Source organism: Passer montanus, unplaced genomic scaffold (genome assembly GCF_014805655.1).
Source record: "Passer montanus isolate IOZ18808 unplaced genomic scaffold, ASM1480565v1 scaffold25, whole genome shotgun sequence".
Lineage (NCBI taxonomy): Eukaryota > Metazoa > Chordata > Aves > Passeriformes > Passeridae > Passer > Passer montanus.
The window spans coordinates 7,036,043-7,062,058 of NW_024367149.1; the positions used below are offsets into that span (position 1 = coordinate 7,036,043).

The window sequence follows — 26,016 nt, forward strand, 5'->3', positions numbered from 1 at the left end:
CACAGGACTTCACCCATTCAATGAAAAAAAACCAGCAACAACAACACCACCCCACAAACCCAAACAAAACCAAAACAAACACTTCAAAATTCACAACTCTAAACCAAAATGCTATCCCAAGGCAGTTTAAATAGGGATGATAATTTCACTTACATTTCCAGCACAGGGGAAACAAACCAAAAGCAACCCGGCTTAAACTTCAGTACAATATGCACAATGGTTTATCTCAGATTAAACATATGCAACTTTCTCACACAGAAAAGGGCTGGTGCAGCAGACATTTCGTTCACAGACTGCATTCACAAGGGCAGTTTCTGAAGAAATTTATCAGTAACTGAATAGTGAACAGCTGCACAGAATGCATTAAAATCTTCCCAAAAGTATGTCTCAGTAGGATACAGCATAATTCTGATACACTCTCTTCTGAACTTCAGCTGCTCTTCAGTCTACAGGCCTTTTGCAAGCACTCCAGAAAACACAAGCACAAATTTTCTTCTCATCAATGTATCAGAAAACAGCTCTTCTACCCATGTGTTGTGGTTCATAGCAGGAATTTCTAAAATGAAGAATTCAACATCTGACTAACTTCCGTTCAGATACTGAGGCCAATGAACTTACTGCCTCCTTATCCTTAGAAATCTCAGCTGCAAAAATTATGAAGCAGGTGATTAGTTGTTTTGTACCATCACCACACGACAGAAAATTTTCTGTTTAAGTAATTTATCTTCCCCACATTATAATACACATTATAATCTTTACAAATACCATTGACAATACTTGTGCACTTGCTAAAGAAGAATTTAAAAATAAAATCTCTACTTCTCCATTCCACTCACACAGGCTTGAAATAGTGAGAAACCCTCATCACCTGAAGCCTGGTCTTTCACAGATTGAGAGGCAGACCTTTAACAAAGGTATTGTACTAATCACACAGGAATCAGTATCTTCTTTCTACCCCTGCCTGCCCAGAACCCATCCACACCCTCCAAGCTGATCCTGTAACTGAAGCACTGCTGCCTCTATTAACCCTCCTAGATTGCTCTAATCAGAATTGTACCTAGCTACAAATGTGACTTTCAGATCTCAGCTGAAAAAGCAATTACAGAATGTGGCCAGCTTGAGCAGCTTTGTTAGAAGCACAACACAGAGAATAAGATCAAATGATACTTGTCCAGAACGTGGGGCTGTTGTCATAGAAGCACAACCCTGGCTGGCCTCTGTGCTGGCTGAAGATGCTGCAGGTCAGCGTCTTGAATCACCAGAGACAGACAGAGCACAAAAAATTTAAAGAAAACACCATCCCCTTGCTTAAATTTCACTTTTCCCTTTCCCCTCTAGTGAACAGAGTGAAACTGAAAGAACTTTCGTACTAATTTCTGATTATCCCTCTGATGGCAGATCATTACTGAAGCTGTGCTCACTTCCAGCACTTGGGCTGGAAGCGTTTGCAGGGCTGCCCCTGAATTGAATCCCAAAGGCAGGGAAGAGCAGACCTTTCTCCTGGTCCTCCTCCCCTCCCCTTCTCTTCCCCACCTGTTGTCTCACTCTTGCTCCAAGCACTCCCTAGTCATATCAGCCCTGAGGACCCTGCAGAGAGGTGGTTCAGAGAACAGAGAGATCCCAGTTAAAAATAAATCCTCCTACAGCTTCTCCTGTTTTGCAGGGCTGTTTGTAAAGTTGGTTCGGTTCCTGATCCCTCATGGCTGAGGGAGCCAAGCAGAGGGGACAGAGCAGTGGGAAGTGGTGGCAGTTGCTATGCTACTGAGAGAAAGGTCCACAAAAATCACATCTCCTGCAGGCCCTCTGCACCTGGCAGAGATTCTGCAGCACAGGGAAATGGAGACAACATGCTGAGGTCAGGCAGCTCCTGTCCAAATCACCTGAAGGCTCACACAGCCATTGCTCCCAGGGGATTGTCCCCCCTCCTTGTCCAAAGCCATTTAGCTGGCAGTGTAAACCCTGCTCCCTGGACACACAGCCACAGATGCTCTTTTAGGATGGCTCCAAACAGAGCAGCATGTCTGCTGTTTCACACAAATACAGTCCAAGGAGAGTTCTGTTACAGGAGACCAGGTCAAATACAGCTGGCAAAGGAGAGGCTCGTGACTGTTTCCATTTTGACTGTCTTGGACTAATCCTCAATAAAATACTTACACAGGAAAGATTTTGCTACAGGACATAAAACCCGTTACACAGGAGAGGGAAAAGCTGCCAATCAGGTTGTCCTCAAGACCAGAATAAGACCTTACATCATTTAGTTTTTTGCCTGGGTAGCCCCCATTTTTGTAGCTAAGAGCACACTTACATTGACAATCTTTTTCCCCCATATACATTACCAATGGGAGCAAGGTCTCAAACACAGCCACTTCCAACTAGTTTTGTGGGAATAGGCAGTTTTGTAGCTCTGAGATACCTTATTATTTCCCTGTTGAGGAAAAAGCCTGCAGTGTGAGCTCATCTTTTATTAGACAAAGAAACCACATAAGAGCAGGATGCTGCAAATGCTCTAAAGCAATAAAATCTTAATCAGAGCTTATTAGCCACCAAAGAATATATTCCTAGGTCAAAGTGGCTCTCCTGCCTTTAGTTTCTATTTTGGTCTAATGAATTTTAAAAGAAAAAAGCCTATTGCCCTAAAACACCTCCATGGGAAAGCAGCCTTTGTTGTTTCTAGTGCTCACTGAAATGTGTCACATGGATGGATCCACACAGCTGTGCTCAATTTGTGACCAGCATCATGGTGAAGACTCAAACTGGTTTCTAGTGCAACACAAAACATCAAAGTGTTCCTGCTCTTCGGAATCACTGGAAGTGGTCACTGTAAGCCCTGCTCTGCAACATTTTTTGCCTACACACAACTTCAGGACAAGTTTAAAGTGTTGGCTAGAAATTAACTGATATACCTCACCATTTATTTATTGCAGAAAAAAAGGCTAAGGTTAACTTTTAGTGCTGCCAGCACTTAGAGTTTTGGCTACAAACTAATGAGCTGATCTTCTTTATCCTCTCACAGACAAGAAACAAGAAATCCAGTCATTACCTTGGAAGGTTACATGTCTCTTTATTAGCAACCACGTGGGTGTGTTCACAGACATGCTCTTTCCACATCCCATTCTCTCTTACAACAGTGTGAGAAAGAAGTCTGAATTTGGGAAAGAGGCTCCTTTTCTGCTGTCAGTCACCCCAGTTAACCATGAAACCTGATCACACTGATGCAACTTACACTTCAAACTATACTCTAAGACACATTTGCAAATTCAACTTGTAATGAACCTGTGCATTCTCTATATTACAACTTCTGAGCAATTCTAACAATAAAAACATCTTTTAATATGCTTCATTTTTAAAGCCAAAAGTGTAATTTCCTGTATTTTTCTTTTGTTATTTTGGACCAGTAACAATTTAAATGTGATGGTTTAACTGTTTCATCATCATCCACTAACACACATTTCTTTAATTAGGCAGATGACAGGAAGGGGTGAAATCACTCCTCTGTATTTCTACAGTAACTCATGAGAGGTGTTACTAACGTGCAACATAACTTCTTCTCAAAAGCATTAAAACCTTGTGTATTTTTTCCCCAAGTCTTAGAAAGTGCATCTAAGTTTAAAATATTCTAGTTCACAAATTACACATCTATGTCTATTTTCTATTACAAAAGCTCCTTTATGTGCTCTGTCATTGGCAACTAAATACTGTTTTCTTTTTCAGAAATTAATTTCCATTCTACCAAGCAATGGCATATTTTAGAGCCAATGTGTGCTGTCCTAAGGATAAAGCTCATAAAGGAATCAAGGCCGTGACCTTAGAGACTCTTATACAAAGCTGTTCTACAAGAGAGATTTATCAGAAGCAGAAAACAGAGTATGAGCAATTAACACAACTGCTAATAAACATTGCAAGCAAGCGATAGTTACCAATTTAGATCTATAATCCATGAGAGAGATGAAGGCTTTGCTGTGAGTATATGAATCAAGAGAGTGGTCACACTGTTGAACCTGCGATGTAGAAGCAAAAGGATTACAATGATTATGATAAAGATGAATAAGAATATTAGGTAAGGGAATATTGGGTGGGCAGGTTAGGCTGGGAACACAGTGCTGTGTAAGGTCTGAGCTTCCTCCACTGAAGGTAAAGAGGAAAGTCCTGTAGTGTACAAAGAGAACAGAAACAGTGTTTGAGTTAGTGACAGATATTAGGATAACAGCAAACATTCGAAGCCATCAGTTTAGAGTTTATTAAAGGGAAATTATCTCTACTAATCTAAAATTAAAGTTCCAGATAAATCTCACAAGTGGATGGAAAACCTTGGATAGGAATCATTACACATTTCCTGAAGAAAGGCAGCAGAGCAAACGGAACCAAGAAGCAGCTGAAATCCCTCTGTACACAAGGGTGTTTTGCACAAAGCCTGGATCGAAGTCTACCACGCTGCAAAGACAACTGCAATAGGACATCTGCAACTTATAGCACATCTACACAAAAACATCTGCCTTAAAGTAATAATTATTCCAGATTTAGAGCAGAAAAACGTAACAGAACAGTTGTCTTTTTCATGGCTGATACAATGTAAAGGCCAAGTTTGTGCCTGGTGCATTTTCCTTCCAGTAAGCCAGGGTACAGCACCATTTGTCATCCTGACTTACATTATCTTGCCTTGTGGAGACTGCCAAAACACCTGGGCACACTCAGACCTGACGTAAATAGCAGGCTGCAGCCACCTACTCCAGGCCGGAATTTGGATCGCAGACAGATCCTTTCTCAGGATCCACACAATTGACAATCACCTCGCTTGGCAACATGACAGCAGCTTGGTCTTGCCCAAAGTATTGCACATTTTTTGGTTACATTTCCTCCTGCTCTCACAGCCCTGCCCCCTGCAACAGCTGCTCCCTGTGACAGCCCCTGGCTCACTCCTCAGTACTGTCCAGAACCTGACTTTGGGGTGTCATCTAAACGCCACTCAACTGACAGATCTAGAACAAAAACAATTCAACCCTCTACACAGAAAGTCTATGATTATTACATTAAAAATGTGAGCTCTTCATCTTTAATAGAATTCATTTATTAATGAGTCCAGAAGTCTTTACGAGAAGATGCTTGTAGTGGATTTTTTCTGGAGCTTACATGCTACAAAACAGTTCAATATATGACATATATGTCAATATATGACAACTAAAGGATGAAAACCTGTAAGCAATGTCAGTGGTTATTTATTTTCATTCCCATGTAGATTTGGGAACACAGGCTTTAAAAACAGCTTTTAAAGGATTTTAAGAACTTGCTGGGTATGGAACACTAGTCAAGAACCAGCAGGTACCACTTTTTTGCCATCTAACTTTACAACAACATTTGGTTTGACTGTTAGAAAGATTTCAAGTCAAACATCAAGCCATGCCTCTCCCATTTCCTGAACAACATTCAACATCCTCAAAGTCCATTTCAGAGTCACAATAAAATCCTCAGGAAGGAGGAATTAGTCCTTCTAATATAATGACAACAACAAAAAAAAAAATTAAAGAAATAGAAGTTTCCACTTTCCTACTCTCTTTTATGAGCATTAAGTGTTTGCCACTCTCTTACTATCACATGGTTCCATGTCTGTTAGCAAGCACACTGCTCCAGAAAATACAGAGAAAAATATGTAATAGTAAACAAATCTCCCCTGGTAAAGGGGACCCACTAACTGAACCCAGCTCAGCTCTCTCCCAGAGGATGCAAGAAAGAGGGGATTTTTACCTTCCCTATGCCCTGAAGAGCGGATGCAGGGATTTCCACAACTCCTTGAATATTCTGCTGAATTTAGGAATCCTGGAGCCAGCCAATTTCTAGTGCAAGCTGAGGCTGACCCGAATGCAGCCCTGCCCCGGAGAACAGTGCACACTGACGAGGTTAATGGCTGTTACAAAACTCACCATCCTCAAAGCCCTTCCTTCCTGTCACCAACACTGCAGCGATGGCCCAGACAACAGAAACCCGGAATTCAGCCCCCTCCTCACTGGATCTCCAGCCTTGCAGCTCTGCCTCTTTCTCAGGAAGGAACTGGCAATAGTGAAGCACTTCCTTGCACTGCTGAACACACCAAAGGAGCAGTGACATGAAAGCACCCAGAGCAACACGCGAGATGGATCTGTACCAGCTCTGCTACAGCACACCTGTGAGTCCCTGCTGATCCTTGGCCAGCTGGAAGGCAGGGCATGGCCACATTCTGCCCTGGGATACAGCTCTCCATGGGAAAAGCCATGACCATGCCCTCCCACAGTGGTGGAAGATAAGGGAACTCCAGGCATAGGATGGCACCCACCCTATCTGGAGCTAAAGTGAAATTATATGCAGGTTCAGGTAGACACCCTCCACCAACGAGCAGGAGACAGCTACAGATTTTTCTGCACCACTGAGTCTAAAATCATTCACTTATAGGTAAAAACAAGCTGCTGTCCTCACCAAATCAAGTGACCAGAAACTGGAATTGTCGTGTAGAAACCACCTGCAAACCAGAATCACACGGAGACAGGGCCAGCTCAGGATGCCTCTGCAGTTCAGAAGTCTAATTTGCTGCCTTTTATCCTTCTCTTCCAAGCAGAAAATCTGTGATGAATACTTTAATTCATTTCTCTATGCCATGATGTTCTCCCATGCTGCAAAGTAAGCCACCTGCTAACTGGATTACAACAAGCACCCTCACACTTCCCATTTTTTAATGAGCTAATACTTCCAAACATAAACCCTATTTCAAATATCAAACACTACTGCACTAAGCTAAACACACATTTCCAGGAGCTCACTAAATATGCAGAACCCGAAGCACAAGATACATGTTTACAGCAAAAAGCATACGTGAAATGACCAGTTCAGGACATTTCTCAGCCTTAGCACTGAGAACTGCCTCAAAAAAACTACTTCTTCAGCCCAACCAGTAACAAAAAATAGACATGTACCTACTGGGGAGGGCAAAGTGGACACAAAGCTCTTCCCTAGCAGTACAATCAGCCAGCATGATGCAAGACCCTGAATTGTGATGCTGTGACCTGCACGTTTTAATGTGGAGCTGCATGAAAACATATGAAAATGAATGAAAAACCATCTCTGAACTACGCAGCTAACATAACTACTACACAACAACCATCCTGGTAACAAATACTAAATGCATTGCTTTGCTACACACACACGAACTACTGCTATTAAAACCTAAAGCTTGTAAGTCTTCTCACTTTGTCACCTGAAAATATATTGGGTCTGCAAAGAGGGCACCACAATTTTGGTTTATTTGTCTCTCTTCTGACTTATATTATAAATTGTTCTGATAAAACTGTCCTGAAGGCAGTGAAGTCCCAGTAAATGCATATACAACCACCTCCAGGTCAGCAAGCACAAATAACAGGAAATAAGCCTTTTAGTTACACACTTCCATACAGCAGTGTATTGATTCAATTTTGTACCCTCTATAACCAAATACCAGTGCTCCCATGATCTGAGTACAGTTACAAACACACAGATCAAAATTATAGTTCCAGTGACATTTTTACCTTTGGAGGGGAAAAAGAAAAAACATTCCCAAGAGAATGTTATTTGAACCCAGAGCTAATCCAGGCAACTCTGAAGCCCTGAAAACTACTATTTGCACAACTGGGAGTGCAGCACTGGGTGAGGAATAAGAAACAAAGCAGGAGAAGTCAAAACCAGATTTGCCACCAAAGAATTTCACAGGAACATGTTCTGAGAGCCTGATCTTATATTGTCTCAGGACGTGGGAAAGTACACATTAAAATTATTCTCTCCAGTTTGGTTGAGGTTTTTTTGATTTTTTTTTTTTTTGGACAAGTTACACTTAATTTAGGTCAGATCAACCTGATGCACTGCACAAGCCCAGAACACGTCGTTGCTTGTAAGAAGGAGAGGACAGCGCGGACACAGAACCTTGGGAGGCAAAGAAAGGTGAAGCCACTGGTGCCGGTGCTGGCGATGCCGCTGCGGTCGCACCGCGCACACCCACGGCACTGCCGGGCCGCTGCCGAGCGCCGAGAGAACCGCGGGGAAAACCAACGCGTCGTCCCAGAACGCATGGCAAAAAAAAACAAATTAAAAAAATTTAAAAAAAAATTAAATAAAAGCACACAAAAACCAAACCCACATGCGTTTTGCACGGACAAACTGGAGAGTCTGTACTTTTTATGAACTAAATCAGAAGATGGATCCGTTTGGTTTGGTGCGGTGGGCTCGCTGCCCGCGGCTATACGGGCGCTGTGGGTACGGGCAAGCCCGCTCCTCCGGCTCGGGCGGGCTGTGCGGGCAGCAGCGGGTCCCTGCCCTGCCCTGCCCGAGCAGCCACGACGACAGCGGGTGCCGCGGCTCCCGGCCGTGCTCCACTGCCGAGCAGTCGGGCTGCTGTCACCTGCTCCCGCTCCCCGAGCCGGGCCCGGCCCGGGGTGACGGGAACGGGCGGCTCGAGCACCAGCTGGGGAACAGCCGGGAGGGCCCCGCTCTCCGGCCTCCCCCCTCCCGCCAGGCTGAGGGTATTTCAGAGATAAGGCAATACTATATCGCCTCTCACTGCTGGGAAATGTTTATTTTAGAGATGGAACTGCTGTTGCCCTCTCCGCCCCGCCGCTCCCGAGGGCTGCCCGTTACACCACACCTCGGGGCACGGAGCTCACCCGCGGGGCATCTCCAGCTTCCCCTCCCGCGGAGCCCGGACACAGCCCCGACTCTCGGGGCGAGGAGAGCAGGAGGAGTTTGTGGGTCCCGGTGGGGGCGTGAGGCGCGGAACACCGCCAGCCACCTTCGAGGGGAAGCAGCCCCGACGGCGCGGGAGGAGCCCCCTCAGAGGGGCCGCGGCTCTTACCTGCGGCGGCGGAGCGGCGGCGCCGAGCCGGGACGAGCCGAAGCGAAGCAAACCAAACCAAACCAAACCGAGGCGAACTGAAGCGAGCCGAGCGGTCCCGCGGCCGCTGCTCGCGTGGCGGGAGCCGCCCCCCCGCCGGCACCTGGGGCGGCCCCGGGGGCGGAGCGCGGCGGGGCGGGGGCCCCGGGGAGCGCGGGAACGGGAATCGCCTCAGGCGAGCCCGGAGCGGCCGCGGGCGGGGAAAATGTGCCGGGTGCGACCCAAACTTGCCATTCTTACCGCGCTCTCTGCACGGGATGGGATTCTCATCAGTAGCGCTGTTAACTCTGAACCTAGTGATGGCCGATGTGGCATCAAGCACTACATTTCTACTGGTGAGAAGATAAAAATTGAGGCAGTGGCTGCGATCTAAATCGTTCCCATGAAGGAGGTCTGATGAAGAGGTTGTGGTGGACCCTCTTAGCTTTAAAACCCTTTAGACCCCAGAGAGACCTGACTGTGCTCTGTTCCTCTACAGGAAACCAAAGTAGCCTTTAGACATGATGCCCTAGACAGAATGAACAAAATACTTTTTTTTAAAAAACATATTAAACAACATGTATGACATAACTAAGAAGGTGCTTCCCTAACAACCAGTAAAAGATGGAAGAATTTAACCAAGTGCCTCAGCACAAACACAAGGTCTTGGGCCCCAGGAGAGAAGCTCCTTGTGAGGGGAGGCCAGAGCAGGAGGTGCTTAAAGGTGCTGGATTTGCAGTGTTTCTGTCTTCAGGCAGTACCTCTGAACTCAAACCCCTAAAACTTGGGGGTGCAGATGTCTTTTCACCCTGCTATGTCCTCCAGAGCACTGCTGCTTTCTTCTCAGTCTCATTGTGCCTCTTGTTTGATGTGCAGCACTCTGACTTGGCTTGGACACTGCCCACACAGCACAGGGATAATTCTGTCCACTTGCAAAAGCTTTTTGCACATCTGGTGATCTTCAGCATCTGATCCTCCACTCTGATCTTCTTGTAGGTCAACCGGCCCTTGGAGCAGCTTGAGCTTTATAACAGTTCACTCACTTTAGAGGAGTCTGACAATTGATTTATTGCTACATTTTGTCCCGGGCAGTTGACTAGTTACCAGTGTCATGGGAATGTAGAAAGCCAGGGAGTTTGGTAGTACTATATGACTAGCATATAGCTAAGGTGAACATTTTAGGAACAATCACAGGAGAGATGCTGAGCAGCTTTAAGGACACCTCTCTGCAGATCTGAGATGCCATGCAGCTTCTCCATTTTACTCAAGTCAGAGCTATCTGCCAGGTGGCCCAGGAGACAATTCTACCCAACATCAGAGTAGTTTTCTACCCTCATCTAGAATGAAAATGTGTATTTGCCATCAAAACCCCAATTAAAATTACTGTTACATAAACCAGGCCTTGATTTAAGCCCTAAGCAAAATAACAGCTTTGTGTAGGCAACCAGAAATAATCAACAGGGTAACAAAATCCCAAAGTTATTACAACAAGTATTTCAAAGACAGCCTAGCAGGCTTGACACCTAAAAAAGTCTTTCCAGCTCCTTGCAATCCTCTTGTTGCTCTGGGATAGCTGATCTCTGCCAAAACGTGACTTCTCGTCAACCCAGCATGGGTAGAGCTCTTCTCTCAGTCTGCTGACTGATGCTCAGTCTAGAAAATCATTGTGATCCCAAAGCATGAGCCCTATAAGGCACCAACACAGAGTGCAAATGGCCATGGGCACATACCTGCACCTTTGGTGCAAAGGACACATCATGGCTGAGGCTCATGGGCATCTGGCAGTGATCACCTGATTCAACAGCCCATAACCACGGCCACAAGTGCAGAGCCATTGCTCAATCCTCATTTCCAAAGGCTTTTCCAGATTTCATGCAGCCCTGAAATGCCAGTGTTTACCTACCTACAAGCCCTTTCTTAGTCAGGGATAACCAAAAGAAGGCATGCACCCAGGTAATTAGGAGACAGGAGAATATGTAGTGATTTTTGCTGTCTATCACCTTGTTTAGACATGTTTCTATAATTTATGGAGTGAATAATTTTTGCTCTCCTAGTGCACTTCCCTGCCAGGTTTTAATGTTGTATGGTCATGAATTGCTGACACCACTTCCAGTGGGGGAGGTCTTTGTTATTTTAGATTTATAGATGGGGAAATAAGGAAACAGGAATAGAACTCCCACAAGCACACGGAGGTGGAAGAGCAGATGCTGTGCTTTATCTTGTTTTCTGACATGTGGATCTATCTCACTCTCTCCCAGCAGTCAGGAGAGCACATTTATCAAGCACAACATACATTCTCTACTGTTCTCTCAACATTTTAAATTCAAAACACTCCATCCTCTCACAGTGCAATTGATCTGAAGAAACAAATTTAATCTTTTCTAAAAAGGGAATTTAGAAAAATTAATTTATCAATTTATGTATTGATTTATTTATTCTCAAAGCAACAGCAGCACCAAAACAGTTAAATCAGCTGTTGTCCAGGAGAGCCAGGTGAAAACACGACACTCACAAACAAAATCCTCCTTTTTTGAATAGGCAGCACTCACCCAGGTTCTTCTCCACTTCAGTGTGGAATAAAGAGCCTGTAAGGCCCATGCTGTGTCCCCAGGATGTGTGCGAATTTCATTCCCTTTAACAGGGCTAATGCATCCAAATCCTCACAAATGGCTCTTTGAACACTGTTCATAATATCAGAAATAGCACAATGAAGTGACATCCAAATTTCACTGTGCTGCCAGTGCAGCTTATTTTATGCACAGCATGTGATGTTGTGACCTGAAGCACTCTCAAAAAGCAGGGAGCACATCTGCACTTCTATCAATTAATATTTCTGCAGCACATCTACCTATTTCATGCTGTGCATGTGCAAAATGGTCCAAAAATGAGTGTATACTAGCAAACAAACTCTAATCAGCAGCCAGTTACCTACAGCCTTAGCCAAACTCAGTCCACACACTACCTGCCCCTTCAGCTCTGCTCCAGCTCCTCCCTTGCCCTGACTTGGAGTGGTAACAATGGGATCATGACCTTTTGAGAGGGTGGAAACTTTTGGAAGCTGCCTCCCCTTCACTCCCCACATCACAGCAGAGACATGGGAATGGAGGAGGAGATTCCTGTGTGGAGGAAAACAGAACAGGGGAGCAGCACCCATCCACTCCCACTTGGGAACCCAGGTTGTACCCTGCCTGCTCCCACATCCTGCCTGCTCCCTGCACTCTTCCTGATGCTGTGCCCCGTGCTGGGATGAGAGCCAGCACGGGGTGGTGTGTGACAGCCTCCCTCACTGCTCTGAGTCAGAAGCTGGAATGCTGTAAGCACAGGTCAGCCAGTCCCTGCTTCCAGTGAGCAGAGAAGTTTGGGGTATCCATTTTTTTTTCCATAATCAAAGGAACTTACTGCAGATTTCACCATCACAAAATGGTGCCATGACATTTTTTACAGCTTGGAGAGGATCACTCAAGCTTTGGTTCCCTGTTGCCACTGCCTGTCACAGGTCACAGGGGCTGGCTGACACTTGTCAGTGAAGATTCCTCCTCCTTGGATGGTGCTGACGTGGTGGCACTGGGCTGGCACTGCAGTGGCAGGAGTGGTGCTCCCTGGACAATGGCAGGCCTGGGAACTGTGCACAGCCACACCTTACTCTAGACAAACTTTGAGGGGAAAAGCAAACTGAGATTATTTGGCTAACTGCTTAACAAATCAGCACCTGTTTCTTCAAGGAGGAAAGGGGGAATGGTTAATATGCCAAATAGTTTTGAGACAAAGTGACTTTTAACATTTAAACAGACCTTCATTATTGTTTCCTGGTTTCCTCCAGGCAGCAACCTTCCCTCTCCAGCCAGTGCCAAAGGCAACTTACACAGCTGTCTGGAAAGGGGATGCAACCCTTTAGAGAAACTTCATCTTTGGCTTTGCTGTCTGTGACATGAGCATGGATTTGCAGTGACTTCCCCTTTTCATGCCACTCTCTGGAGAGAGCTCTGTTCAGAGTAATTCCATCTTTATTGCTTTCTGAATCTCTATCCTCAGGCCTCAAGTTTAGAGTCACCTATAGCGACGGTTGTCAAGGAATAGCCCTGGAGTGGTTCTCCAGGCTGGGCAAACCCAAGCAGGCACAATACCAGGTCAGCTGCAAATAAAAACAACATAACATAAATGCAAATACCTCTCCTCTTGCCAAAAGTTAAGAGAAGTTTCATCACATCCAATGGCATATGACCTTATATTCATAGAGGTTTAATGGTATTTCACTTCAGAGCTATTTATTACAGGAGCTCTAAACGAGCTCTGAGTGAATGAAGCTCATTAGCAGTTTGATACAGGCTAGACACAGTGGCAGGCAGACAGCCACGGGGACAAAAAGTGTTTGAAGTAGATGACTCCTGAACTCAGCATGCCAGGATGACAGATGGGACACTCTGGCCGTGCAGGCATTATTGGTTGTTGCAGTTTTGTTCCCTGCTGCTTGACATGGCAAAGGAAAGGTTTCCCAAGTCTCCAGCTGAAACTTCCTTAAAGCCTGTCCAGCCTCAGGTGCACAAAGCAACCTCTGCTCCCAGGCAGCCAGATGGGAGCTGCAATCCAGGCACTCCCTAATTAACTTTGGGGTTTTTTTTTTCCTCTGTAGGTTGTTTCTGGGAAAAAAGGAACTGGCAGCATGTTTATTTACAAGAGATTAATTCATCCTGGCAGTTTGCTGGGTCTTGTACTAGGAATTTTGAAGTGTCTTTGGGTTTTTTATCACCATAGAAGGAGGAAAAGCTGAGAATCCGAGAGGATTTCTAAATGCATCTGAAAAAGTGATCGTGTAAGGTACTGCAAGTTACACACAGATGTACAGCACAAGAAACAAAGCTGATGGGAGCAAACTGAGCTGAGGTCTTGGTTACTGAGCAGTGCTGCAGTGTATCAGTAACTTCAAACACAGCTACAGGAAACACTGACCTGCAAGCAGCTTCTCTAAGCCCTGGGGATGTGCTTGTGTGCATAAAGCCACACAACATACAAAATGCAACTGCTGGGTGGATCCCACTGCACAGAAGAAAATGCCAACCATCTGTACCACCTTATCAAGATCATGAAGAAGAAGGATGTAAAGAATCTGCAGTAGGAGACAGCAATAAAAAGATCCAGGTATAAAACTAACAGGTAGAAAAGAGAAAAATACTTAAGTGGCTTAACATCAAAAGTAGGTTTGCCCTGCAATCCAGAGATATGAAAACAGCTTTCACATAAGTTAACCAGCTGTCCCTAGAAATCAAACTGTGAAAGCACATAAATCATATTCTGCTGAGACTCCAGCTAGACACCAAGCAGGCCAGCAAGTGCCAAGCTCCATCCTGCTACAGAGGACAAAAGAATGCTCTAGAAAAGAGCAAACAGAAGAGAGGGTGGGGAAGCCATACCAGCTCACCATGTCTGAAAATACAGAGGGTAGGAAGGATTACAGAGAGACAGCTGAAGAACAAAGGGAAAAGGTCATGAAATAAGTTCTTCCTTTCAAAGTTCCAAGTCTGGAAGGCATGAAGTGCTAAGGAGAGGGGATGTGTCAGAGAAGATGTGAAGGAGGATAATTTTGAACCAGGGTGGTCTTAAATGTAAAGGATTAAGCACATTGCCCATACCTGTCACTGAAGAGAGATGTCTGTGGATGAAGAACTTTCTAAAAATTACTTTGAGGCCACATTGCTTCAGGCATCAGAGCATTTTGCAAAGGGACACTCCATGTATGCATCCCACAGGCTGCAGCTTCACTGCAGAGATAAGAGCAGGGCAGAGCTGCTGCAAAATCGTGCATGGAAACTCTCAGAGGTGCACCCTGCTAATTTACATCAGAGATTGCTTTTTAATTATGATTTGTTTAATCCTATCACAGATGAACATGCAGAGTCCTCCCCCTGCTGGCGAGTAAAAAAGCCATGGCAATGATTTTTTAGTTATGTCAATCTAAAGCTCTAACTAAAATGAACATCAGATAGGAACTATTTTTTATTTGCTCAATGGATAGAGATGGGGGAAAAAAGGGAATACTTTGCACAACACAAATCCTTTTTTAAGGCTTATGTAGATTTGCTTTGAGGTTGATATGACTTGAGAGTAGCTGCTGAGTTCAATTCCATTGTTAATTTGCAAGAGAAGCAGAGGATAAAGCCTGCAGAGTAACTATTAGCAGCTGAGCAGGGTAATTGCAATGTGCAATAATCCCATTAATTCCACTTAGTCCTTTTCTTTTAGTACCCAGTTGAGTTTTGGTGCCTAAAATTTCTTAAGACAGACTGGTCTGGAAAGTAGAATTCCTAATGCTGCGGAACAGTAAAAATTGGTTCAGTAGACAATTAGGTGTATTGTATAGACAATTTTCCCCACCTAATGTCCTCAGATGGCTCCTCAGTAAGTATCTGTAGAAAATGATCTCCTTGTTTGTTATGGGAAGTTATGGCAAGTATCTTTTGGACAGGAATTTTCACTTGAGATGACTAATTTGGTGGCTGAGGGGAGAGCAGTAGGTGGTGTTTATTTTGGCTTTCCTATGGCTTTCAACACTGTCTCCCAAAGCATCCCCATAGACAAACTGATGAAGTACAACCTAAATAAGTGGGCAGTGAAATGGATGGAAAACTGGCAGAACAGCAGGCCTGAAGGGGGCTCATCATTAGTGGAGTACCCTCAGTTGGTACTTTTTAACACCTAACTGTGCAAACTGGCAGATGATATAAAGCTGGGGAGAGGAGCTGATATCCAGGTAACAGTGGCTGTGCTGCCACTGAGGACCTCAAGAGGCTGGAGAAATGGGCAGAGAGGGTGGTCAGGAGGCTCAAGAAAGGGAAATGCAAAGCCCTTCAACTGGGAACAAGAAAGTCTGGAAATCTGTTTTGCTGCAAAAGAGAATACAGGAATCCAGGTGGAGAACAAGCTGATCATGGGCCAGCAATGCACTCATGGGACAAAGAAGCTCACAGCATGCTGGGCTGCATTAGAAAAAGTGTCCCCAGCAAGTCAAGAGGAGTGATTTTACACCCCTCTATTATTCTCTTCAGTTCCAGTAAATAAACACATTGCCTTCAACAGTGGGGGTAGTGTAAGGATGGCTGAATTGTAATTGTATGGAAAAACAAATTATGTATTTTAATTATAAAAAAGGAGAAATCTTCAGCTGTGACAGCCAATATTAATAATCACTGCAACACAAACAAAAACATATCCCCCCATGCTTAAGAATGTAAACCACACAACACTCTCTGCATGCTTATGTTTAAAAAGGTTTATTTTTTTCACCCTGGTACAAAAATACAGTACAATGTGATGGCAAGGCATTCGCCAAAAACATTCAAAGAATAAAAGGGGAAACCCCGTAAAGCTTCAACATAACCCACCCTCACTTGATGGAACAATCAAAAGGTGAGTGCATAAGGAAAAAGTTAAATTTCTGCCCAAAGGCAAATAAAGATGAATCACACAGTTTTACACAAAAATACATTTGCAGAGCTGATAATTCACATGCTATCTGGACATTCATGAAATGTATTCTACTTGTTGTAGTGGCAGAATTCATGGTTTTGGATATCTAGAAAACAACTGGCCCAGGAACATGCCCCAGTGATGGGAATGCCCAGTAAAAACTATGGGATCACATAATACCAGTGAGAAAAGAGAGATTCAACCCTGATTAGTGTCAAAATGATGGCTACTTCTAGTTTTTCCCATCACATTGTCCTCAAATAGTGTTTCCTACACACCTCCCTTTTAACACCAAATATTAGTGGTTGCTCAAACACACACAGAGATGTGTTTGCACATTACCCAGTTGCAAAGAACCACCACAGTTCAAACTGCCAGGCTGAGAAAACACTGTAACTATTGTGTGTGTGTGTGAACTCCAAACAGGGTTTTTAACCTAACATTGCTGACAGGGGAATTATGTCCCTTCAGTGCATCTACATTCTTGGTCTGTTTAATAATTTCCTCTCAGTTTTGAAATGCTGGAAAGGTATCTTTCAGTGTATTCATTATAGTTCATCTCCCAGGTGCTTTTGTTTGAAAGCATCACCTGTCAGCTTCTCCTGGGCCTCCTTCATCCCTTGGACAACTGAAAGATTAAACAGAGAGATACCAACCATTAATCTCAGGGTGAAAACATCAAGGTGAACAGGTAATGAAAGTGATTTAAAACAACACAGTTACAAAATGTAGATCTACAGATTAATCTGTAAGGAAAAAAACAGTCCTGCACCCTTATCCCAACTATGTGTGGCTGGATCATGCAAATTCCATGATTTCCCATGCCAGAACTGGAGACAAAATTAGGTCCTAGAGACTTTTAGTAGGTATTAAGGTGAATCATGATTCTGAATATGGTTACTGAGGCACCAGAGAATCACCCACACTGTATTTAACCACTCCCACTTACACTTTAAAGTAATATAATTTCTCTCCACTGCCAAAGGTTCATCTCACTAAAAATGCACTTCAAACGACTCAGCACATACCTTGATCAGCGTTGGTATAGAAATACTTGTAGCTGGGGTTTCCTCTCTCATTTATGATTTCTGGATGGACTTTTCCACTGGGGTCTATGAAATAAGAAATCCATCAGGAAATTTAGATGGAAACAGTACGAACCCAGTGCTGTGAATGGACACAACAGCTGTGGAAGCCTTACCCATGAAAAGAATTCTGGGAATATAACCTCCATCAGGACTAAAGGCTTCATCCTTTGGCTCTTCATCATCCTTCCACAGCAAGGCAGGAGAGAGGAAAGATATTAGCAAGACATCTAACAAAACATGGTGCCTTTCACAGAAACAAGTTACTGCCTTCAGAAAGTTATTTTTACCTACATAAGTATAATTTGTGAAAACAATTTTTTTTCTGGTCTGTCAATTTGCATTACCCACCCCACTCTGGTACAGGAATATTTTATATGTACTGAGAGAATGAACATCAATTCCTTTCTTGTGGAAACTGAATCACACAAGGTACAAACTGTTAAAGAGACAATGGCAGAGAGCCAGGTTTATAAACACAACTAAAATAACCAGACTGAAAAAAGTCTTTTTAGAACAATGAGCTCTATCCATCAATCCTGAATGCCTGTTTTGGAGTGCAGGATTAAGGATGTACACAAAACAGGACATAACCAGTTGAGTCAGATTCCAAATGCTTCATTACTAGGCAGAACATGGATAGAGATCAGAAGGCAACCTACCTCAAGGTTGACCATAACAAAATTATGGGCAAGTTCAGAGATTTCCTTGGATTCAGCAAACTTTGGCTTCAAAGCTAAAGAAAAAAAATAAAAATAAGAGGTATGTAAAAGCAGTGGAAAATACTTCAGATTTTCAGGGCAATATCAAAATCTCCACTTCACCCCTCCCTCTGGAGAGGTGGCACTTTTCAATAAACAGTGAGTAAATGGAATGTATATATCCAGCACTTCCAGCCAGGCTCAGAACAGGAGGTAACTGCAGCAATTTTTGCCTGGCAGCCATGGGCTGAAGCCTGCCCAACAACCATAGGTGGTTGTATTAGATCCAGTGCATCAGAAACAGAAATCCTGCTGCAAACCACCACTCCCACTCAACTACCTCATCCTTTAGGGCTTAGCCATACACCCAGCTTGTTTGTTTGCCATGACACCACCATATTATGCCACTCTCAATGAAATGCAAAAACCAATAGTTACATTTTGGATGCAAAATTCACATTTCTCATGGCTACATGATGTCTGCACAAAGGTTCATTAGAAATTTCAGCAAGCTCTAGTATTCAATGCACTTACCTTTGCAAGCTCCACACCAGGACTTGTGGATGATAACCATAAGAGGCAAACCACTAACAAAAAGAAGAACGAAAATTGTCAAAGAAATTCTATTACATGTACAGTTTAACAGTAAAGGCTTCCTCAAAGGCTAAATGTAATGGGAAATAAGTCAGATGTAAAGAGATTATGGGGTGTTTTAAGATTGTCTTGCAAAAAGTTTTCCCAATCTTAAAAAAAAAATTCATTATAGCTGCCAGCCAATTACTGCTTGTGTAGAGGAGGAGACTTTCTCTTCTTAGTTTAGATTTCTCAGATACACAACTGGTCATGCTTATTTTTCCTGGATTACTGGAAATGGTTAATGACAGCAGCTGCTTGAGAGATCTCAGGATGGATTTTCGTGGCTGCTTAAGGCAATCCAGTGGATGACAATCTGTCCCCATTACAGCCCACGTCTCAGTCACCTCCTGTGACTAAGGGCCTCCACTGAGCAGCCAGCAAACCAAATAACCCAGCAACCCTTTGGCTGCCTGCACGGTTTCCTACACATTTGTATCCACACATCCATTGTGATGGATACATCCAGTACCAGGGATAAGAAGGAGAGGGGGTCTGTGAGGAACTGCAGCCTAAATAAAGTGCAATGCAAAAGGACTGAAGTTATTTTTGCTTTCACACTTTCCAAGTAATTAATTTTACATCTACGAGCTACACTACCCAGAGATTGTTTCCATACAATAATGATATGGCTTCCAGAACAGTAAGAACAGCCTAAAATTAGGTGAGGGAGAGGAAGGAATCTGGAGAGAACATCCTATATGGATACTTCTTTCAGGATATGCCAAGCAAAGCAAACTGTAAGCTTTCTCTGACTGTAAACTCTGCACCATATTAGGGGATAAAGTCAAATTTTCATACACATGAATTATTAACACCTTTGCACACAACAACATTAATTACTAGCAGAACTATGTATGAGTTTTTCTTTGGATGTAAACAGACATGAAAGGAAATCTCTACTTAGCAGTGTTCAGTAATGAACTTTAGAACAAGGAAAGGGAGGAAATGAAGCCATTAACATTTAGAATTGTTCAAACACAAATTTGCCATCTATAATTAACTGATATGTCATCAACTTTATATCTGCGTGCAGTAAGGAGGAAGAATACACATTTCCGTAGCAAAGCTCGCACCGCCAGTGCCCTCTCCCTGACTTCTTTTCATTGTTTCTATAGAGAGTCCAAAATTATGTTGCTTATTTCTTGAGGAGAGGCTGATTTAAGAGTGGATTTAAGATTGTTCTCATCATCAAGAATCAGTGATTCATATTGAAAGAGTTCAATGGTCCGCTGGTAGTGCCACACACTTTTTAAACAGAAATTTTAAAAGCAGATTTTAAATGAAAGTGCTCACCTCCTTGAAATATCAACTTTTATTAATCAGTGAGAACTCACAGAGGTTTCAGATAATTGATGTGTTTTCTCAGTTTTGTTCTCTTTACTTTGACTGGTAAAATAAACTTATTTATATAAAAACATTTTTTATAGTAATTTCTAAGTTCTGCAGTGCATAAAGCCCCTTAGCAGCTGGTGTGCCAGGCAGACACTGTAACTGAAGTAACCCTTCCTGCTCCACCATTTCATCCCAGTGAGCACTACACATAAAATTAAAACAAAAAGCCACCATTTATTAGAATGAAGCATCCACCAGAAAGTGAGAAGTTTATGTAAGCTGTACCCAAAATTATTGGAAACTTAGCCAGTTTCACAGCCAGTACAGACGTATGAGTTTCACACAGAACAGAAATAAATACATTTATTACTGTCATTTTAGCTCATTTTTCCTATAACAGCACTCATTCTTAAGCAATTTGTGTTTTTAAGGGTGTAAAATGATGGTTTTAAGGGTGTATAATGACCTTGAAGAAAAAAGACATGGCCAAGTTTTTTTTCAGTAAAATAGTCCTGAAGGTAAATTAAGACTTTACTCCATTTAAGGCACACATTTTATTATTAGATCTGAAACAGAGAAGTCTGAGTCTGTTAAGCCAGCACCTTTTTGCAGTGCAGAGTGAAAATCTCTCTCAGGTCAGTCAGATTTTTTTGAAACAGTCACATCCTAAAAATACAGCCTGTTCTAGTTCTGGGCCCGAAGTCTCTTCTGCAGTTTGACATTATCTGGTGGTAGCTCTGGAAAAACAATCTTCTTATTCCAGGCACACACATGCCAATGTGGAGGGAAAAGTCTTCCCTATAGTCATCACCTTTTGCACTTTCACATCACACTATTTGATTACTAGGGTTTGCATCTCCACGGGAGACTTCACTTGCTTGGGGATACACCAGCAGCTCTCCTTTCTGCAAGATGCCAGCGGGGAGAAGGCAGGGGTGAGGAACTGCATCCCTGGAGACCCCCAGCAATGCAGCTGGCTCGGCTGCTGCAGGGACACGGTGCCCACCCTCTCAGAGCTGCTGCTGCCCAGTGATCCATCCCCGACAGGTGGGACCCAGGCTCTGCGGGCTCTGTGCCCCAAGGCACATTCCTCCCGCTGCGAGTACTTCGGGCCGGGCCACCGCCACTGCTGGGTGGCACAGGCGACACTTCACTGGATGCTGCGGCTCAGGTATTGCAGGAACATGCTGGCCAGCTGCGGCAGGTTTTCATCGCTGGGCTGCATCTTGGTGTAGCTGATGAACTGCCTCCGCAGCCGGCTCAGCTCGGCCACGCTGACGGGCCGGCTCAGCACCAGCCCCTCGGCCACGCCGGGGACGCGGACGGTCTCCCCGGGCTGCGCCCCGCTCCTCTGCGCGGCCAGCACGGCGGCCAGCACGTCCTGCGTGACGCGGTCCAGCTGGTGCAGGAAGCCGCAGGACTGCAGCGGCTGCGCGCGGGTGGCGCGGTGCGGCGGCGGCGGCGCGCTCTCGAACAGCGCGGCGCGGATGGCGCCCAGCGGCAGCGGCTCCTCGCCGCGCACCGTGAACAGCGGCCGGTCCCAGCGGCAGCTCGGGTCGGGCTCCTCGAAGGGCGGCTCGTCGGGGCCGCCCGCGCCGCCGGCGCAGTGCAGGAGGCAGCGCGCCGTGCCCGCCTGCCGCGCCGCGCAGTACAGCTCGTAGCGGATGCTCCGCAGCTCGTTGCCCGCGTCCACGATCACCACGTCCCGCCGGCTCAGCCGCCGCTCCACCTCGGCCCGCAGCGCCGCCCGGCCGCCCTCCGCCTCGGCCACGACGTGCGCCGCCCGCTCCGCGCCGCCCAGCGCCTCCCGCAGCTCGGCCGCCCGCCGGCTCTTGCCGCTGCCGGGCCGCCCGCACAGCACCACCAGCGGCATGGCCCCGCCAGCGACACCCGACCCGGACGTGCAGCGACTGCTTCCGCCGGGCACACGCACCCACAGCCCGCCCCGCTCAGCCCCGGGCGCTCCTCCGCCCCGCGGCCGCAGAGAGTCACCGCGCCCAGCAGGGCTGTGACACCGCCACACCGCCCTGCGCCGCGTCCCGCTTAAAAACGCCATCGCAGCGGCTGTTGGAACGAAGGGACCGCGCCCTCGCCCTCAGGGAATTTAAAACCGAGAGGTCCCCAGCATCTCATGACATTGTGCAGTTTACAGAATTGAAATCGAAGGTTTGACACTTCCTAGACCATCGGCTCTGGTGCATCTCACTTGATGCATCGCAGATAATTTTGTGTAATTTTTCATCTCCTGATTTATGGTCAGACTTAGTAAAAAAAAAAAAGTACTTTTTAGGTTGGTTTTTTTTTTTTTCCTACTAGTAGTTTCTCCCAGTCTTTCAATTCAATAACACTCAAAGTGCTGCCGTGCTCAAATCAGCGAGCAGATCTGTGCATCAGCAGTGAAAGGAGAGTGTGGTTCACACCCATCCCATCCCTTGCTGCAGGGTCTTTTGGAGCAGGAACACTAATCCTGCCTAAACCTGAGAGCTCAGATCTTGCCATCCTTCCCACCCTCTTCTGTCTCACTTTAAAGCTTCCTCTGCTGCTGCTACAATTATAACAGTAAAAACTGAAATAATCTACTTCCCCCCACCCCAAAAAATGCCAAAGTATCAAGTTATAAAAACTTGTAAGACTTCTGAAGTGTACCATCTGGGTTAATTCAATGTCTGCACTGGAGTGTGGAACTTGCCAGATGGATCAGTTTGAGAGCAGAGCTAAATTAAACAGCAAACCTGGAAGGCGTGAGTAATTTCTGCTCATGTCAGCATTGTCAGATCTAGGTTATAAAGTTAAATGCAAAAGAATTTTTAAGCCTGATATTCTCCTTCTTGGATTTTAACAAGAAGCAGAAGAAACTATGAGGAAAAAAAAAGTCAAGATGTCATTTTTCACAGAGACATTGTTCTTTTTAGAATTTAAGCTTAGCCCAAACCAGGTTCTGTCAGTTCACTACAGTTTGAAACTTTCAGATTTTTGCTGCAGATGGAAACAAAATAACTCATGCTGAGGCCTCATCTATACAGACACAAGGAATTTTAGGAAGCTCTTAGCACTGCTGAGTTTAAGGGCATTGAGCACCACTTACACTTGCATTTGTGTATTTGAGAACCATATCTTTCTTTACTGTGATAAATAATTATTTTCTTGTTTCAAGGACATGCTAGAACTTCAATCATTTAATTAGACTGCAGTGATTAAACCTAGGTGGTGCCTTAGCAAAGTTAACAAAATTCTGTATCTTCTCTCCAATAACCTGTAGGGATCTGAAGTCTCCTAAACCACACTCATTTTTGTTAATAGAGACTCTTTTCTGTGGTTAAATTTAGGGCTGAAATAGGACCATTGTGAATGCTTCTGAAGACACATTTCTGTATTTAAAACTAATGAACATACCTGGCTGCTGCCTCTTTCTTCCCATCTTCCAGTGTTCTCCAATGAATATGATCTCCAAAACCTGTCAGAGAGAAGGGTTTATAAATGCTGCATTATTTAACATGTCAGCTAGCAGAGGAAAACAGCCCAACCCTCGAGAGTATTTTCAACTCATTTTATATTCTTTTTTAAAGACAACTATAGCTCCACTTCTGGAAAGACTTCTGGAAATACTTACAGCCCACCCACACAGTCGTATGAGGAATCCCATTGAAATTAATTAACAAAAACATATCATGCTCATGAATACTTCTATATATGCATGTAAATTATACTAAAATCCCCCAAACAGATATTAAAATTGAAGTGCCTTCTGATTATTCCCCATTCTTTTTCAGTCTGTGAACTGATGAAAGACAAATTAAACATGTCAGCATTTGGCTTCCTAAATCCCACCGAAGGTAAACTAAAGAGAAACTTAAAAATTTCTAGACCAACATGTGATCATTAGTTGCTCTAAAGCTATTATGCTAAGTATTCCTGCTGATGACAATGTCATGGAAGAGCAAGAAAGAACACCATTATACAGATTTCTGAGTGTTACAGTGAGTGAACGATGCAGGAAATATTTTATCTGGCATCCAGATAACAAGTCTTGTTATGTCAATTGACTTAAGAGTGAGTCAGTGTATGTTTAACAGCTGCAAAGCAGTGACTGCCAGGGTTGGGGTTTTTTTGTAGCCAGCACAGCACATGGCCAAAAGCCACCTGGAGGGCTTAGATCAAGGAGATCCAGGAGCTGTACAAAGAGAAACTCTCTTGGAACACCTCCTCAGAGTTCTTGGTTCCAGTAATTAATAACTACTGTGCTGGATGGCCAAACATGAGCCTTGGTTTGTCCCTTCCCATCCCTAAGGGTTCGGATTAGTGAAGAACCCGCCCAAGGTGCTGAGGGGAGCAGATTTTGGGAGCTACACAGAGATCAGGACCACAGAGTGCCCAGTGCAGACACGGGAGAGTGGAGATTGTCTCCAGCAGCCAACCATGGCAAAGAAGCTGGAGAAAGCCTAAAACAAGGCAAGTCTTGGGGACACCTCCGTTCAGCACCCAGGAGGCGAGGACAGTGGCACAGTGTTTGTGTTCCTGATCTCTGCTGATATGAGCAACTGTGACCTGAGTGACGCAACACATCGAGGAGATGAGCTCACAGCAGGGTGGGGGTGCCTGGGCCCTGTCCCCTCACACCCACACAGCAAGTGCTGAGGCAGCCCCCGACACAGGACTGTGTACGAGCTCAACATCCCAGAGCAAAACCCAGCTGGATCAGCACAAGTCACGTTTACCCACAATATTGACACCTCAGCTATTTCAGTCAAAGGCCAAAATGTTAAAATAAAAACCCCTTCTGTTGTTCTAGCTGGGAAACACTTTTCAACAGCTTTTCTATATTTAAAACAAACCCCACTTTGTGGTGAGCATCAGTGTGTTTTTAAAAGCATCACCCAACACATTACAGAGCGTATCTTTTGAATGAAAGTCATCTGGGGAATTAAAGGGTGAATGGCTGGCTGGGATCCACACCACAGCTTTGCCTTCATCGATCAAATTGGTTGCAACCAGCCTTGAGGAGGAGATTTACCTCTACGGCAAAGCCACCACCCGGGTGAAGCCCAGGCCGCGGGTGAACCGGGCTATTAGACACGGTAATTAGACAAGGAGCCTGGGCGAGCCGGCTCGAGGTGAGGAGCGGTCACGAAGGGCGAGGGAAGCCGAGGGCGGAGGGAAGGGCCATTCATCGCCTGCCAGGAGCCCGGCGGAGGCGGGCAGGCACGGGCCACTCGGCACGGCGGGGCTGCTGCCCCGGGGCTCCGCGGAGCCCTCAGGAGGGCTTCAGGCAGAGCCCAGCCACAACGGGGGCACCCCGCAAAGCCCCCCGCACCTCCGGAGCCCGAGCTGCGCCCTCTGCCCCCCCGGCGGCCCCGCGGGCTGAGGGGACCGCACCCGCCCCGAGTGGGGACAGAAGTTGGGGAAAGCCCGAAGAAAGCGTTTGTCTGACCCTTTCCGAGCCCTCCCGCGGCGGAGGCGGCGCAGGCCGCCAGCACCAGGCACAGGCAGAGGACGGAGGCTGCCGCGGGCTGAGCCTTCATGCTGTCGGCGGGTACGGCCCCGAACCTCCGGACACGACAGGACCCGCTTAGCTGCACTTTTTTTTTTTTTTTTTTTTTTAATCCTCTTTTTCTTTTTTTTTTTCCCGTTTTTTAAAGCCCAGGAAGTGATGTGTGGCGGATGTGGGCGGTGCGCCGCCCTGACGGCTGGGCCCGGGGGTGCCGGGGGCTCGGGATGAGCTCAGCTCCTTACAGGGAGCCGGGACCCCCGGGGTCGGAGTCATCGCACCGGGCCCCAGAGCCCTGGTTACTTCTCCTGGGCAAACCCCAGCGTTACCCCGATGGGAGCCGGCAGCGGTGGGAGGGGGGTGGTTCCGGATTTATTTTCTCCATCGCAAATAAACCCTTTTGTCACTCTGCTCTCCGAAGTTGCCAAGCTGGCGGGAAGGCAAAACCGACCGCCA

At 45.4% G+C, this 26,016-nt stretch overlaps 3 protein-coding genes across 5 annotated transcripts in view; all 3 read right to left on the reverse strand.

Annotated features, from left to right (window-relative positions):
- RAB3B (RAB3B, member RAS oncogene family) overlaps positions 1–8,972 on the reverse strand; it is a 50,511-nt gene extending 41,539 nt beyond the window's left edge. The window contains exons 1-2 of one of the 3 annotated variants that reach the window (XM_039711809.1): positions 8,843–8,887; positions 3,918–3,998 (exon numbers count right to left, since the gene is read on the reverse strand). In XM_039711809.1, the coding sequence (XP_039567743.1) occupies positions 3,918–3,938 (21 nt within the window). In that variant the 5' untranslated portion in view covers positions 3,939–3,998; positions 8,843–8,887. Of the gene's footprint in view, positions 1–868; positions 973–3,917; positions 3,999–8,842 lie in introns of those variants that run through there. The other 2 variants (XM_039711810.1, XM_039711811.1) reach the window with 2 other exon arrangements.
- A 6,995-nt stretch (positions 8,973–15,967) lies between these two features.
- On the reverse strand, positions 15,968–25,744 carry TXNDC12 (thioredoxin domain containing 12). Its single transcript, XM_039711373.1, has 7 exons — positions 25,504–25,744; positions 23,469–23,529; positions 18,642–18,694; positions 18,069–18,142; positions 17,523–17,592; positions 17,350–17,433; positions 15,968–16,949 (listed from the first exon to the last, which is right to left on the reverse strand). The coding sequence occupies exons 1-7, from the start codon at positions 25,592–25,594 to the stop codon at positions 16,870–16,872; spliced, it is 513 nt and encodes a 170-aa protein (XP_039567307.1). The 5' UTR covers positions 25,595–25,744; the 3' UTR covers positions 15,968–16,869.
- On the reverse strand, positions 20,290–23,459 carry KTI12 (KTI12 chromatin associated homolog). Its single transcript, XM_039711372.1, has one exon. The coding sequence runs from the start codon at positions 22,129–22,131 to the stop codon at positions 21,226–21,228; it is 906 nt and encodes a 301-aa protein (XP_039567306.1). The 5' UTR covers positions 22,132–23,459; the 3' UTR covers positions 20,290–21,225.
- Positions 25,745–26,016: the final 272 nt, after the last annotated feature.